Source organism: Artemia franciscana, chromosome 7, assembly GCF_032884065.1.
Source record: "Artemia franciscana chromosome 7, ASM3288406v1, whole genome shotgun sequence".
Classification (NCBI taxonomy): Eukaryota; Metazoa; Arthropoda; class Branchiopoda; order Anostraca; family Artemiidae; genus Artemia; species Artemia franciscana.
Window position 1 is genome coordinate 9,380,109 of NC_088869.1, and position 17,564 is coordinate 9,397,672.

Here is a 17,564-nt window from a genome sequence, read left to right on the forward strand (position 1 = left end):
TGAAAAACATTACTTATCATGCGACTTGTCAACATTCAAATTCAGTAGATTTGTAAACTTCATTTCCTCTAGTATCTTATTAGACACAGTATTGAAAAGTTGGAAAACGGAAATGTCCTAAACTCGATTTAGTTTAGCAAGTAAAACAAATTCTATGGAAGGATTGCATGCACGAATCGTCATTACGCTGTGGGCTGTGGCACTTATAGGATTAGTTTTTTTCTTATATATATAAATGTTCTTTATAACTGACAAGAAAAACTTATTATTTCTGATTCAAATTATTTTATAGCATATTCTTTTAAATAAAGCTTGCAATTTTTAATTCTTTTGCTGTGAAATATTCTTAGAAAAATCATATGATCCTGTCTCTTATAATTCTTGCATTAACTATTGATAAAACTAGGGCTGTATAACTCTTCGTGGGCAGATCCCTCTTACAGATATTTTAGAGTCGTGGGCCTTGACAGCTCCTCCAATATTGGTTTTAGAACTCGGTCTTTGATGGTATATCAAGGTGTATCATGATTGGTCGAAATATTCAGGCTGCTCCTAGTCAAGAACACTGTGTTTTTCTGCTGATCATGTTTTTTTAGTTTCCTCCTCAAACAAAAATATGTTAATGACAATCGTTTCAATAAAAAAAATAACGCAAATACATCAGTAGCACATACCTCACCAATTATTTTTAGACATTCTAATCTTATAATGTGTGAGAACGATTACTGCTTTAAAAATATCTTTTTTCATTCCCTTTACTTTTTGCTCCAGCTAACTGACCCTTGAAATTAAATTTAGCCTTATAATTTTATCAGTAATTTATGACTAGATTTAAGCACTCTGACTAAATAATAACTATTAGATAATTCTAATTACCGGTCTAATTAATACGCTTGATATATATGAGTAGAATAAAGGACATTTGTATTTATTGGCAATATAGGTTTGTATTTGGACAAATACATTTTAAATTAATTTGGATATCGAAGATGTCTTCAAATCAACGAAGGTACAGAAAAGGTAAGGAATATCCTAAAAAATCATAGGTGAAGCCAGTAATGAGAAACAAAAGTTTTTTATTATGTAATTTGGAAGAAATAAAACGAATTGCAAATTTTCAAATGAATAGATAATTAGTGTCAACACAAAACGCATAATGGTGAAACAAATACCGTGAGGTGAAACAACAACTGGATAAAAGATTGTTTAATTACATTATTATCTAAGGTATAAAATAGAAATAAAACACTTAAAAAAGAAAAATGTAGGGAGGGTACTTAACTATTTTACAAAAAACAAAAAGTAAAGACAGCACTGGGAGAAACCAGTTTTTTTGTGTAAAATTATCTTTTTTGTGTAAATTAAAATTAAAAATTGTAATTTTTTTTTAAATTGAACAAAAATTTCTTAAAAAACAGCAAAAGAAGTTAAACACAAGATAAATCCTATGAAACTGCAGTTTTATATATAAAATTAATATAAATGGTACTACAAAAGGCAAGAGCCAATGTAAGAAGTGGTTTGAAGCAGTATAAATTTGTATTGGGGTACATGGTGTAACACAGAAATAAAAAATTACAGCTGGACTTATTTTTTTTTTAATCGATTAAGCCAACAAACACTTTTAAGAAAACACTCTGATAAAAGCTAGTATGTACGGCCTGTGTTCGTATTACCCATATGCAAATTGAATTAGATTGTCTTGAGTAAAGTCATTATATATAAAGAGATATTTGTGAGTCTATTTAACGTTGTAAATGCGTCATTTTTCTTTAATAGTACTTTCCTGATAGTGCTTCCTTTGATAGTGTTTTTCACTCTTCTGCTTTTTGTGACAATGATTTAAAGTCTTTTCCTTGTTTGTTTTGTTCCTATTGGAGTGGTGTCTTGGAGATGCATTCGATGTATCAGATTCTCAATCTTTTATTTGATAGTCTAATAAAGAAAAGCATTCATAACTTTTCTAACATTTTTTCGCATTTATTAATAAATGCTACTCGAAACGTTGTTTAGAAAATAGATTTACCATAATAAAACAAGATATATAAGATTGGCACTTTTTACTTTTATTAACAGGGAACTTTGTCTTTCAAAATAGCTTTCATTTCTTAAACATGAAATATAGTCGATCGACTAACGTACGGTTGCGAAACTACTATTCTAACATCCCCCTTCTGTCCATAAATTAACGATTGTATCGCATTACGAATCAAATGACTTTCCCTCCACTATTTTGGCTTATCGTTGTCCTAAGAAGTGAGGTTTTGAACATAAATTCGATTGTATCTTCCAGGGACGATTGTTCGTCTCAAACAAGTAGCTCATGCAATCGCAGGTCCACAAAAAGATGTCTCAAAGATGTGGAAATTGCTATATAATGTCCAAAGTAAGCTTGACGACACGAGGGAGACGGTAGAGGTAATATCTGCTTTCTTATATTCAACCAGGTGACTGAACATAAATTAAGAAAGATTGGACAGATAAAAAGGTTGGGGACTCACTATTTCCTTTAAAAGAGCACGAAATTACAAAAAAACACAAAACATTATAGTAATGGGAAGAAAAATAACGCTTTTTCTGCATTTTTTTTAAGCCCTTTATCCTCCATGAATTTTGTTGATGAATAGCCCCCATTCCCTTGGAAAAACTTACGCTGATGTTCAGGAAGCAAGTAAAATTACTTAAAATATTAATAAATTAAACTCAGATGGGGTAGTTGGGTATTAGTTTGGAACTTTCAAAAGAAACTTAAACTTCTAAACAGTTTTTTTTTGGATAATATACTGAAATGCTTCTATAAGACGTAAACGTAAACGCAGGGCCATGAATCCATGAAATACAGGGGGAAGAAGCAAACATTTATTTTGACGATGATATTTAGGGGGTAATTTTGTGTGTTTCAATATCTAGGGGGTTAATTTAGCCCTCTCTCGATTCTATCAATAAAAATATCGAAAAGAGGTATTTTTAAGAGCGGGAAGGGGGAAATCTATAGAGGGGGTTATTTTAATCTTTACTTCCTCTCTATCCCAATTTATATTCATTTGTAAAAGGAGAAAAGTTAACTGAGAATTTTATTGATATTTTTAAATCTTTTCTACTGCAATCGGTGCGTAAAAAAATAAAAAAGAAGTAGAGGATGCATCACGATTTTTTCATTCTTTTTATTTGTGAATTTTAATGATATAATTTTGAGAGCTTGATTTCTACTGATAAAATTTACGAGTAGGTCAGTAAACTTTTGCCCCTTTCCCTATAGAAATACTTATTCAGCAGTATCTCAGGTGACCGTAAATTGTTTTCTTTTTTCGATGCACTCAAGTACTGCTGTCAGAGGTATTCATAGAGGGAAAATAAGTTAATGCCCCTCTTTCTAGTGTATTTGGTTAATTGTTAAAAAATAGTTGGACTCAATAAAACAGTGGCATAGGCTAAACCATTATTTTTATGACTTACTGAATCTTCTGTAATTTAAAAATTTTTATCGAAACTTTGCACTTATTCCGTAAAATTACTCGTCAGTAGATAAATCATTTACCCTTCCTCTCTGTAAAAAAAAATAAATAAAATAAATGGCTCTGGTTTCTAAAAACACATTTTTGTCTATAATCACCGGTGATATTGTCTACCAACCATTTAAAAGCCATTTATCAGCTATTTAAAAGATTATGATGCTTTAAAAGATTAGATGCTCTAAAGTAGGATTTCTTTTTAATTAGAAAAAATAGAAATAATTATGTTGCAGTTCGGTATTTTTGTTGATTTTGTTGGCAAGTAGAGGAAAGTCAGGAAAAACCGCTGAAAAGGGAAACACCAGCGTTCAGCCAAGATTACGGAATTCTAGGTGGCTAGGTAGAAAATCTAAAATTTTCATTATAGTTCTGTTAGTAACTTATCTTTAGTAAAATATACAGAGGTATTTTTTCTGTATCCTTTAGATTCTGGAAATGATTGAATTTACAAAAATAAAAAAAGATTCTTTGTTTAGATTTCTTTGTTTATTTATTGTCTTCTGTATGGTTGGAAATAATATCAGGATGAATACAATCATTCAGAGATGCAAGAACGCAAGGTTACAAAAAGTTTCATGGATCCTTGCAGAAAGTTTGTTTTGAGGAAGAAATTAAAAGATCCGACTTTCAGGATGGTATCGGAAGGTAAGTTTTCTTTTGGAGGAATCTGAAAATTTGGGTGACTCTACTGAAAATTTTGGAAAAATAGGAGAACTACCGCTAGACAAAAGTAAACGACATGCGTAAGCACATGAGTCTCTACCGCACCGATAAAATATTCAGAGCTACCAGTTTATTGTACCGATTGGTTAAGTCAAAGAAACGTAGATATTTTCAGTTTGGTTCAAAACTAATGTGTTTCTTTCATATATAACCAAGGTTTTTAATTTGCATCTGGTTATCATTGGATTTTCTGTTCCAGTTTTGAACGAACGAGCTTTAAAATGTCACTCAGAAGTTTAGTAGTTCACACTCACAGCAATAGGTTGCCACATAGCAACCGCTTCTTCAATCTTTTACCAACTTTTTATGTCTTTCTAAAAAAAGAGATAAATTCACATTAATATAAAATTTAGATATATGAACCTTTAATTCAGCTTTTCTCTTATCTGCAGCTTAGAAAAAATGACCAATAAGTCCTGGCCAAATCTCTGCGGCCGACAATCCAACGAGACACTTTGAAAACAACACGGTCAACCGCAAACACTTAGAATGACGTTTAAACAGTGAGCTGAATCTTGAACCAAGTCTCAACTATGAAGTTTGAGCCTGATTGGCCAGAATCTTGAGTGTGATTGTTGAAAAGTCAAACAATGTTGAACTTCTGAACTTGATCCAAGACTTATTTACTCTTTCGTCTGAAATTAGAGTATAAGAACTATCGCCCATCCTCACTGTACCTCTAGACTCAGCTACACCCATTGTAGAACTAACGATTCTTGGGTACCAAAGATACTTCAGTTTAAAAGTGAGCTCTTGCTGGAGATAATGCCGGGAAACCAGATGATATCTGGCTTACCTCTGTTGGTGATTTGCCACCAAATCTGGTGATTTTCCCATCTAAAAAACTAGTTTAGAAACTAGATTTTATTATATCTCACCTGTAACCTCTGAAAGCAGCAGGGTAAATTCTGATGACAGTACTGTTACAGCAGAATCTATTGTCAGTGAATGGCAAATTGTTGCTTATCAAAACAGTCAACCAGAAGAGACAACCACAACCTCTGCCACCTATTAATCAGTGAAGAAAAAAATTGAAGATAGATATCGGTTGCGAGATTGACAGCATAATTTTAAAAGAATGCTGGTGATACTGGAAATAGATTCTATCCCATATTAGAAGGCTAACGTTAAGTAGGCTGGGTAATGTATGCATACTTAAAGTCATCTACTGGTGTTGTAAGGATAAATGAGTGATACCGCATTCATCCATTTCTCCTTACTTATTCTAGCTACTCTTGTATTCAGCGCTAATCTAATTGACATAATTTTTTGCACCAATTCTTTGTAGTTGTGACTTGGTAAATGACTTTTCAGATCCTATGCCTATTTTTTAATATTGCACTTCCTGAATCTTTGTCTTGGAGAATTGCATTGTGAAATAATGCTCCTTGTCGTTTCTCCAAAACGAATCTGTAACGTTTAATTGTACGTTAGTCTGAGCAAGTGTGGGGTGTGATTGACACGGTTTCATATTTTGACACATCTGGTAATTGGTTTTATGAGTTAGTCAAAACCCCATCTGTGCATTATCGGTAAAATATGAGAAACTTTAAACGCTTGGGTGACTGCCGGTTTGCTTAAGAGCATGAAAATAAGAATCATACTTCCTTGATAAATTATGACGGGCCTTTTGTTCAAGGTCTACAGTCTAAGACCGGAGCTCTTGCTAAGACATTTGCTCAGTTTTGGATGCTGGATAATGAGGGCTTATGGCAAAGGAAGCTACAGACGTATTAGGTGAGATTTATTTCTTAGTAATCCCCTTCTTCAAACATCTCTCTTAGAAACTCAGCTTGGTCGGTGAAAAATCTCCTGCGCACCAGAGCCTGGAAGGCAATTACTTCGAAAAAGTTGTTGGCGCCACTTCAAAAGACCAAAATAGGACAAATATGACAGATTCATATTAATCCCCTTCTTCAAACATCTCTCTTAGAAACTCAGCTTGGTCGGTAGAAAATCTCCTGCGCACCAGAGCCTGGAAGGCAATTACTTCGAAAAAGTTGTTGGCGCCACTTCAAAAGACCAAAATAGGACTAATATGACAGATTAGTCGTTATCATGGCTCTCTACAGTCTGTCAGTAAAAGGTTTGACGTAGTGTCGATGGCTGTTTCATACAGGTTCAGTGCTGGGAGAAATTCACTAAGAATCATCAACGTGCTTTTTCAAAGAGCTGGTGGATCAAAGAGGCTTTATCATCATTCTGGGAACAGCTCATAAAGGTGTTTGTAACCCAGGGTATTATGTTTAGACCTTTGGTTTAAGGTAGGAAATGAGGTTAGCAACTGGTTTTGTATTAAATCAGGAGTTAAGCAGGGTTGTGTTCTATCCCCCTTTATGTGGATCATTTTGATGGACTTCGTCTTAAGGAGCACAGGAAAGGCAATCGGAGACCATGGAATCAAATGGGGAGGAAGAACGCCCCTGGACTTAGATTATGCTGATGATTTAAGCATATTAGATGAAAGTGTGAGCAAAATGAATGAATTTTTAGAGGTTTTACGAGTTCAGGGTGCTAAAATAGGCTTGAAAATTAATGTTAAGAAGACTAAGTCACTAAGGCTAGGAATAAGTGAAGATGAACAGGTGACAGTAGGTAACGAAAAGATCGATCAGGTTGGGAGCTTCAGTTACCTTGGTAGTATTATTAGTAAAGATGGTGGGAGCAGTGAAGATGTTAAAAATAGAATAGCTAAGGCCCAGGGTGTTTTTTCACAGTTAAAAAAAGTTTGGAAGAATAGAAAGATAAGTCTACAAACCAAAATTAGAATATTGGAAGCTACAGTGATGACAGTGGTCAAATATGGCTCTGAAGCATGGGCACTCCGAAAAGCAGATGAACATTTACTAGATGTTTTCCAGAGAAATTGCCTACGGATTGTTCTGGGTACCTGGCTGACTGACCGTATTTCAAACAGTAGGTTGTACGAAAAGTATGGTTCAATCCCGCTTTCTGGGGCTATAATGAAAGAAAGGTTGAGATGGCTAGGCCAAGTTCTACGGATGAAGGATGACAGATTACCGAAGATTGTCCTTTTTGGCCAACCGTCTGGGGCTACACGGAAGCAGGTCGTCCTTGTCTGGGTTGGGAGGATGTCATAAATAAAGATTTAAAGGAAATGGGAACTTCCTGGGAGGGTGTAAAGAGGGAGGCTTTAAATAGATTAGGCTGGAGGAGGAGCGTGCGTAGCTGTGTTGGCCTCAGGCGGCTTGGTGCTGCAGTGAGTTATTAGTAGTAGTAGTAGTAGTTTGGTTTAAGTTATCTTCATAAGCTATATGGGGAACAATTTTACAATCCGTGTGCATTACTTTGCCGATGGAACCGTGAAACACGCGTCCTTCCCAAATCAATTCCCCTTACCCCTACAAACGGATTGAAAATAATAGAATAAAAATAAATAAAAATAAGAATAACGGTCCAACTCGTGGATGGTCCATTTCTATTCATGGAAAACAAAGGAGCTGCTGATTTCTCAATCAAAAGTGTCACAACATATACCCCGAATTTATCTTTACGAAGAGCCAGTGAGAAGATTCGATGACCTTTTCTTTTCCAAAGAATCTAATTCTTCAAGGGTTTCGTCTGACTAACCAGAGAGCAGTCTATGTATCCTGCTACTACTGCTATTTCTGCTGCTGTCACTACAATTACTATGACTACTACTACTGATACTGAAAGTAGGAAGTTCAATTTTTCAGTTAATGTTTTAGGTGCATGTTGAACTAAATCAAAGCACACTCTAAGTATGCTAGATGTCAAAAGGGCATATCAGCAATATCCCAAGAATGGTCTAGGACATTAAGTTGAAACGTTTAGGGCATGTTAAATGGGATGTTGTACTAGGCAAAATGAAAAATATGCATACTACTACTACTACTACGACTGGTGCAACTACTATTACTGCAACTAGAGCTACTACTGCAACTGCTACTACCACAACTACTACGACTATTTCTACTGCAGTTGCTGCTACAACAACTACAACTGGTACTACCTAAGCGATGTCCAGGTTTTCAAAAGGGCACATATTATTGAAAAATTCCTGACATACAAATACAAACATACAAATGGTAAGCCAAAATATGGATTCTTAAGGGGGAAAACGAAAAAATATAAAATATTATTTCCTTTGCAAATGAAAAAGCTATACCAACCAAAAACGAACATAAATTAATCTAAAAAACTGTTCTACAAAAGAAGCTTTTCAAACAAAAATGAAGAGCCACATTAAAACCAAAAACGAATAGAAATAAATTCAAAAATTTGTATTTTGGTATTTTATTAGCGACTTTACGAAAAGAAAAGGTGCTTAGTTTTCACCTTGGGTGGTAACCCTAGCTGGTTTTCCAGTGGACGTTTTGGGAGCAAACAAACATTAATCCAAGTCACGATTTCTGCTATGACAGACATCGAGATGACCTTTGACTTGAATCGTTACCCCCACCCTTGAACCTACGACCACAACCTGAATAACATGGAACTTTCCCATGGTCTTTTGCTGTAAAGAAATACAAATCCATAGCTTATATCCTGATCCGAGTACAAATGAGCTAGTGCATAACAATTACGTCTTAAAACGTCTAAATATGTATTTATTGAATATTTGGAACAATTTAGGATCATCTGAATACCTGGGTGGTCAACCTGGATAGAAGTATGCCAGAGAGTAAAATGAACAGATGGTCTTCTAGTCGAGCTTCAACATTGAGTTTAATGTCACTTGATTATAGCACAATTACAGACCTTGGTTTTGAAGAAGATGAAGAACAAAACAAAAATAGAAGGTATTTATTTGAATAACGTTTCTTCATCCAGAATATTAACCCTACATTTGTATTTCAGAAGCAGGGAATTAAGCAAATTGATTTTAATAGAAATTACACAATCTCCTTCCGCACATCGGAAGCCCTATCTGTAGAGGTTCCAAGGGACCCTACTATATAGGTCCTTTTTCTGTAAAAATATGGATTTTTTTATTTATTTATCTATTTTTTTTTGCAAGAAGAAGATCACGGACGCGTGTTTGTATGTTTTTTTCCCAAGGCACGATCGTATCGAATCAATATTCCTAGAATATTGAGAGAGAGCTTATTCGAAAGAAAAAAAAATCATGACCCTTTCTAAGCAGCCCGGATATTGAAGGTTAAGTAGCTTCCCCACGCCCCTTTTCCACCAAACACATCTGATCAAAATTCTAAGACAGCCATTGCGTCCAGCATACTTGAAAGGTCTAAGAACTATGCAGCTGGGGATGACAATACCAACCACTGTCCTCAGGTAAAGGGCTGTAAGTAATGACATTTGGCAATTGTTTACATGTAGTATTGGTGTTAGGAAATATACATAAATTTTGTAAAGGGGGAGGGGACATTTTCCACGGGAAGAGTTTTCCACGAAAAAGAAAGTTTCCGGTGAGGATTTCCACGGAGGGTGATGGGAAGTTTTCAGCATGATTTTAAAAACAAGTAGAAATTAAATAAAAAATTTAGCTTAAGGTAAGGAACAACGTTAAAAGTTAAACGAAAATTTTTTTTCCGTATATCAGGGGGGCTACCACCTCAGTCTCTTGGTCTTTACGCTAGAGTTCGACTTTTTGGCAAAATACCTTATGAAAGATTTCTCGAACATAGATGCCGTTGAATTGGAATGAGAAGTATGTATAAAGAACTTTAATATTTTATCGTACAGAACGAGGACTTGAACGAAAGGGTAGCCCCCTTCATATACGGTATAATTTCTGCTCGTTTTAAGTTTCAACGTGGCTCCTTAGGTGATTGGACGGGGGAGTCATCACAAGGTCTCATTAAAGTGGTTAGCTGTCTTCATTACTACATTAAGAAAACAGTTGTTTTTTCTCAACACATTACAGGTACCTAAAAGTTTAAGAATGTATAGCTATCCTTAGAAGCTGTCTTTGGAAATCAATAGATTTTTAATATTTGGATCTCTACGGATAAAAAGTGCTGAAAAGTCTAAAAAATTGCTTTTGCTCATTTATTGCAAGGATTCAACATGGCAACACTGACGAAAATGCGAACTTCCAAATAAAAAAAAAGAAGGAAAAAACAAAAAATTATAAAATCAGGGTTCAGACGCATGAATAAACCTAAGACGGGCCCAGGTGGCAGAAAATGTTTGATTTTGATCTTAATATTTTACGGATAAAATTGGACTTGTTCTGGCATGTCAAAGGCCAAACTAGGCTTAGACTTGTTCTGGTTTATCAAAGACCAAAATGAGCTGCGAGGTAAAATCTCTACCAGTTTCTAAAAAGCTTAAAACTATGGAAATGGCATATTTGTGGTCACTTGCCCATATGCAGCTATTTTTATGACACACAGGACATTTGAATGAAGCTATAAATATAGTCATTTTTTGTGAGGTAGGGAATTGGAAGAGGGGATATTGTAGGTAGTTTGTTGACTCTACCGTTAGTTAATAAGTAGATAAGTGAAATTTGAATGAAATAAATTTTGAATGAGGGTATATTTATTTTTCGATGTGCACTGGACTGCCCTCTCTGACAGGGAATTTCTGAGTCAGGGAATTTGGCAACCAAGAAGAGTTTTTATGATAGTAAAGTTTTACTTGATTTGTAGTAAAGCTTTATTTGAAAATAATAAGAATAATATTAACATTAATTAGTTTTTATGGATTGCATCAACACTTGTTCAATGAGTAGGTCAGGGGAGGGACCATCCTAGAATCTGTTGGAACGTTGTATCATGAAAATGCCTTTTTCGAATTGGCTGAACTCCTGAGGATTCGTTTCTTTCATAAACTCTACTTTTTTAACCATTTATCCCCTATTTTTAACTAATAAAATCGCAATTTTTTACTAAATCACAGAGAATGGACCGCTTAGACGTAAAGATCAACATATTAACAACCTAGAATTAAAGCTAAAACAAGATGTCAACAGTCACGGAACGATAGAGAAAAAACATTCAATAGCTTTTTACGGTATGAGCTCAGTCACGCAAAGGACTCTATGTTCTTACTTTGGTTAGTAGCCTTGTTTCGTCTCAACTGTGCTTTAGTTCTTAATATTAGAAGGTAACTTATTTAGCATTGTAATATGCTAAATCTATTCAATATTTTTAGTATGCCTGTTTATATTGCCAGGAGGATGCTAGTGAGGCCAACCACGCAATACTTGCGTGCGTGCCTCGGGAATTAACGTAAACACATTAAGATGCACAAAAATAGAATATTTTGCCTAGTTCTTAGATTTGAAAATCACAAAACTCAGCCCTCCGTTTCCAACAACATTAATTTTGGTTGTGGTCACCTATGATAAAAACTGAGTTTAGTTTCTGACAAAGTAAAAGTCGAGGATAACATCTTGTTCTTTTTTTTTTAGTCAGAAAATTTCTTCTTGATTCCTCTGGTTTCTATTTCCAATTATTACGCGTGTCTCTTTTTTATTTCTTCATAAGTCTTCTTAAACTTTCTCTACTTTCATCTTTTTAAATTTCTTTGTCTTATGTGTCTTCCTCTTCTTCTTTGATATTTTCCTCTTACAGTTTCTCTATTCAAGAGGACTATTTCCTCTCATTTCTTTCTTATTTGGAAGAAATAACTTCTGACTTGTTCCCTTTTTTGTTTGAATATTTATTTTTACTTCCTCCGGTTCCTATTTTCTATTATTATGGTGCGTTCTTTCTTTTTTATCTCCTCTTATCTCTTTGTAAACTTTCTTTACTTTCATCTTCTTGAATTTGTTTATCTTATATGTCTTCTTCTTATTCTTTGATATGTTGTTCTTGGAGTTTCTCTATCTAAGAGGACTATTTCCTCATATTTCTTTGTTGTTTAGAAGAAATAAGTTCTGACTTGTTCTTTTTTAGTTGAAATATTTCTTCTTATTTTCCCTGGTTTGTATTTCCTACTATTACTTCCGTTTCTCTCTTATTGCCTCATATTTCTTCTTCAATTTCCTCTACCGTCATTTTCTTAAATTTATACGTTTTATATGTCTTTTTCTCCTTCTTCATTATTTTCTTATTATATTTTTTTCTATCTCGGAGGACTATTTCCTCTTCATTCTTCTTTAATTAGATGAAAAAAAATATGATTTGTTCTTTTTTAGTAAGAATTAAATAAAAAAAACAAGTCTTTTTAACTGAAAGTAAAGAGTGAAAGTAAAACTTAAAACGAACAGAAATTACTCCGTATATGGGAGGGGCTGTTTCCTCCTCAACGCCCCGCTCTTTACGTTAGAGTTTGACTCTTTCTCTCAACTCTACTTTTTAAAACAGTAAAAAACTTTATTGTAAAGAGCGGGGCGTTGAGGAGGGAACAGCCCCTTTCATATACGGAGCAATTTCTGTTCGTTTTAAGATTTTAATGTCGCTACTTACTTTCAGTTAAAAAAAAACCTGTTTTTTCATTTAATTTCTGAACTTTTTTGAATTAATGCATGTTTTGATTTGGTTTTTGGCATTTTAGTTTTTAAAATGTATGTTTTTATTATGTCTATGGGGGAGTTCACCCCCTTCTCAATACCTCGCTCTTTACACTAAAGCTTAAATTTTGTCCCAATTTCTTAAGAATGACCCCTGAATCACAAAGGCCATAGAAGAAATAGTTGAAATTAATAAAATTACCCTAGCAAAAACAGCAAAGTATTAAGGAGGTGAACCATACGCGTAATAATTTTTGTTCGTTTTAAGTTTTAATTCTGTTTCTTAATTTAGATTGAAAAAAACTTTTCATATTTATTTTGTCTTATTAAAAAAAATGCTACAAAATCCTGCGCCCCTTTCATGGAAATTTTCTTCCACTATGACAAATTCCACCATGAAAGGTTCCCCCGCATAAACCCCTCCCCTCCCCCCCCGGCTGAAAGAATCCCCCTGAAAGCGTCTGTACACTGTCCCAATAACCATTACAATATGTAAACATAGGTCAAAGTTTGTAACTTGCAGCCCCTCTCATGGAGACTGTGGGGAAGTAAGTCGTCCCCAAAGACATAGTTATTAGGTTTTTCGACTATGTTGAACAAAATGGCTATCTCAGAATTTTCATCCGGTGACTTTGGAAAACAAATGAGCTTGGGAGGGGGCCTAGGTGCCCTCCAATTTTTTGGTCACATAAAAATGGCACTATAACTTTTAATTTCCATTAGGATGAGCCCTCTTGCAACATTCTAGGACCACTGGGTCGGTACGATCACCCCCTGAAAAACAAAAACAAAAAAAAACAAATAAACACGCATCTGTAATCTGTCTTGTGGCAAAAAATACAAAATTCCACATTTTTGTAGATAGGATCTTGAAACTTGTACTGTAGGATTCTCTGATACGTTAAATGTGATGGTGTGATTTTCGTTAAGATTCTATGACTTATAAGGGTGTTTCTCCCTATTATAATAAACACGCATCTGTGATCTGTCTTGTGGCAAAAAATACAGAATTCCACATTTTGCAGATAGGATCTTGAAACTTGTACTGTAGGATTCTCTGATACGCTGAATATGATGTTGTGATTTTCGTTAAGATTCTATGACTTTTAAGGGTGTTTTCCCCTATTTTCTAAAATAAGGCAAATTTTCTCAGGATCGTAACTTTCGATGGGTAAATCTAACCTTGATGAAACTTATATATTTAAAATCAGCATTAAAATGCGATTCTTTTGATGTAACTAATATTATAAAAATTCTGTGTTTTAGAGTTTCGGTTACTACTGAGCCGGGTCACTCCTTACTACAGTTCGTTACCACGAACTGTTTGATATCTCTTTTTATTTCCTCTGGTTGTTATTTCCTATTAATACTCGTGTTTCTCTTTTATTTCCTCCTATGTCTTCTTAAATTTCCTCTAGTTTCCTCTTATTAAGTATATTTTAATTATTATTATTCTTCTTCTTCTTCTGTATTTTCTTTTTAAATTTTCTCAAAGAGGAATATTTCCACTCATTTGTTCTGTATTTTGAAGATATAACTTATGACTTATTCTTTTTGTTTAGCTGGCTGTATTTTGCCCAAAAGTGTTTCATTATATTTCATTATCAAACAGTTCGTGGTAACGAACTGTAGTAAGGAGTGACCCGGCTCAATAGTAACCAAAACTCTAAAAAACGGAATTTTGATACCAATAGTTACATCAAAAGAATCGCATTTTAATGCTGATTTTAAATATAAAAGTTTCATCAAGTTTAATCTTACCCATCAAAAGTTACGAGCCTGAGAAAATCTGCCCTATTTTAGAAAATAGGGTGAAACACCCCCTAAAAGTAATAGAATCTTAATGAAAATCACACCATCAGATTCAGCGTACCAGAGAACCCTATTGTACAAGTTCCAAGATCCTATCTACAAAAATGTGGAATTTTGTATTTTTTGCCAGAAGACAAATCACGGATGCGTGTTTATTTGTTTGTTTGTTTGTTGTTTTTTTCTCCCAGGGGTGATCGTATAGACCCAGTGGTCCTAGATGTTTGCGAGAGGGTTCATTCGAACGGGGGGGGTTGAGAAGAGGGGGCTATGCGGGGGAAATTTTCCATGGAGGAATTTGTCATGGGGGAAGAAGATTTCCATAAAGGGGGTGCAGCATTTTCTAGCATTATTCAAAAAAACAAAGAGAAAATAAATATGAAAAAGTTTTTTTTCAACTGGAAGCATGGAGTCGCATTAAAACTTAAAACGAACAGAAAATATTACGCATATAAGGGGTTCACCTCCTCCTAATACCTCACTCTTTACGCTAAAGGATTTCTAGTAATTTCAACTATTTATTCTACGGCCTTTGTGATTCAGGAAACAAAATTTAAGCTTTAATGCAAAGAGTTATTGACGAGGTATTGACGAGTGGGCGAACCTTCTCATATACGTAATAAAAACACACGAACATAGAAGTTTGTTATGTAAGCTAATTCGTAAGTTACGTATATCTTTTATTTATGAAAACGTTCGTAAAAACTAAAAGTTCTAGTTGCCTTTTTAAGTACCCAAAAAAATTGGAGAGCAACTGGGCCTCCTTCCCCTCCTTTTTTCGCAAAATCATTCGATCAAAACCATGGGAAAGCCATTTAGCCAAATAAATAAATATGAAAATTTCGCTTTAATTATTCATCTACGGAGAGCCGAAATCAAAACATGGATTAACTAAAAACACGTTCAGAAATTAAATAAAAAAACAAGTTTTTTTTAACTGAAAGTAAGGAGCGACATTAAAACTTAAAACGAACAGAAATTACCCCGTATATGAAAGGGGCTACTCCTTCTTCAACACCCTGCTCTTTACGCTAAAGTTTTTACTGTTTTAAAAAGTAGAGTTGAGAGAAAGAGTCAAACTTTAGTGCAAAGAGCAGGGCGTTGAAGAAGGAGCAGCCCCTTTCATATACGGGGTAATTTCTGTTCGTTTTAAGTTTTAATGTCGCTCCTTACTTTCAGTTAAAAAAACTTGTTTTTTTTATTTAATAAGCTTTAAAACACGCTCTTGGATCTAAATTCAGATTGTAAATCCATTTCCACACCATTGCGCAGTAAATTTATGAGATAGTTTATGAGCTGTTTATGTTTTTGATAGTAAACATAATATGATAGTAAACATAAACATTATGTTTATGATAGCTGTTTATGTTTATGTTTATGATAGTTTATGTGATAATTTATGAGCTGTTTATGCTTTTGATAGTAAACATAATATGTTTATTATGATAGTAAACATAAACGTTATGTTTATGATAGCTGTTTATGTTTATGTTTATGATAGTTTATGAGATAATTTATGAGCTGTTCGTATATAGCTTTACTTAAACGAAAACTATGTATGGCCCAATCCTCTTTTTTTGTCCTTGAAATACAAATGTTTATCAACTTTAAACAATAAGAGGCTTCATTCACTCCATACTAGCTAAGCTGGTTCCACTCTTAGCATATTTTTCTGGTTCTTTTGGACAAAGGTCAAGCTTTGAAGATTTTAGCCTGAAATTCGGAACAGCCAGGAATTTAAGAGCATTACGGTAGAGTTCACTCAAAATACCACAACTACAAATATCGTCGACCAAATTGTGTACTATCATATTTTCCGAAAATTAGACTATGAAGTTCTTTGGTTTGAATAAATTAAAAATCCAATTTAGTGTCATTTATACATTTGTTGGGTCATTAGGATCGTGAGTTTGGACTTTGAAAGGAATTCTAAGGATTTTGAAAACGTCTGAATTACTTTAAGTCATATTTTTGGTTTAAGTCAAAGCATATAAATCCAAAATCTGATTTGGCAAAGACGATGAAATACAAAATAGGTGACGATATAATAAAACTCCATAGGTTGAATTTTGACTGGTGGGACTGATTGATTTTACTGATCTGGAAACTTTTTTTTTTTAGTTAAGCACAAAAAAACTATTAAAGCTTAAATTGGATGCATTTCTAGCATCCAAAAATAGCATCATTTCTAGCCACTGGGAACTTCAATTCCTCAAAAGCTATATTGTGAAGAATCTTATCATAAGCAGCGCAGTAGCGCTGCCTAAGTAAAGAACAATGTTTGCACAATGTATTATTTTTTGTTTGTTTGTTTGTTTAGACATGCACCTCGTATCGAAGGAGTTGTCGAAGAAACTTCAAAAAGGGCTCATTCAATTGAAAATTGAAAGGGCTAGTGCTCTTTTTAATAGTCAAAAGTGATTGGAGGGCAACTAACCGGCTTTCCGACACTCACCATTTTTCCAAACACATTCAATCAAAATTTTTAGATAACCTTTTTGTTCAACGTAGTTGAAAGATCCGGAAATTATTTCTTGGAGAAGGACAACCCCCCCCCCCACAGCCCAGAGGATAATGGTTGTAAGTTATGTCCTGGGGGCATAGAGTTTTTTTTATAGAAGGTGTGTTCATAGAAACTTCAAGAAGGGCTCATTGGATTGGAAATTGAGACGGCTAGTGCCTCTTCTAATAGTCAAAAGTGACTGAAGAGCAACTAAACCCCTTCCGCGTCCACCATTTTCCCAAACACATCCAATCAAAATTTTGAAATAGCCATTTTCTTTAAAGCAGTTGAGGAGTTTAGAAATTATGTCTTTGAGAATAACAACCCACCCCCATTCCTCAAGGGCAAAGGTCTTATTTTATGCCCTGGGGGCATATAAGATTATTATAGAAAATGTTGATGTAGAAACTTCCAAAGGTCTCATTTGATTGGTAATTGAGAGGGCTAGTGCGATGATCAGACGATGATCGACGATGATCAGAAGGCGAATTCCCCCATCCCCTCCCCACGCTCATGATTTCCCCAATCACTTTCCATCAACATTTTGATATAGCTATTTTGTTTAACGTAGTTGAAAGGTCTGGAAATTATGTCTTTGAGGATGACATCC

The 17,564-nt window shown here is 34.4% G+C and overlaps 2 protein-coding genes across 5 annotated transcripts in view; both read left to right on the forward strand.

Moving 5' to 3' along the window:
* LOC136028819 (uncharacterized) overlaps positions 1-17,564 on the forward strand; it is a 314,462-nt gene that overhangs the window by 112,281 nt on the left and 184,617 nt on the right. The gene's annotated exons all lie outside the window — the stretch shown is intronic.
* Positions 1-17,564, forward strand: part of LOC136028815 (uncharacterized) — a 75,741-nt gene that overhangs the window by 46,250 nt on the left and 11,927 nt on the right. For 3 of the 4 annotated variants that reach the window (XM_065706724.1, XM_065706726.1, XM_065706727.1), the window contains 2 exons: positions 2,294-2,418; positions 8,853-9,019. In XM_065706724.1, the coding sequence (XP_065562796.1) occupies positions 2,294-2,418; positions 8,853-9,019 (292 nt within the window). Of the gene's footprint in view, positions 1-252; positions 1,021-2,293; positions 2,419-8,852; positions 9,020-17,564 lie in introns of those variants that run through there. The other variant, XM_065706725.1, reaches the window with a different exon arrangement.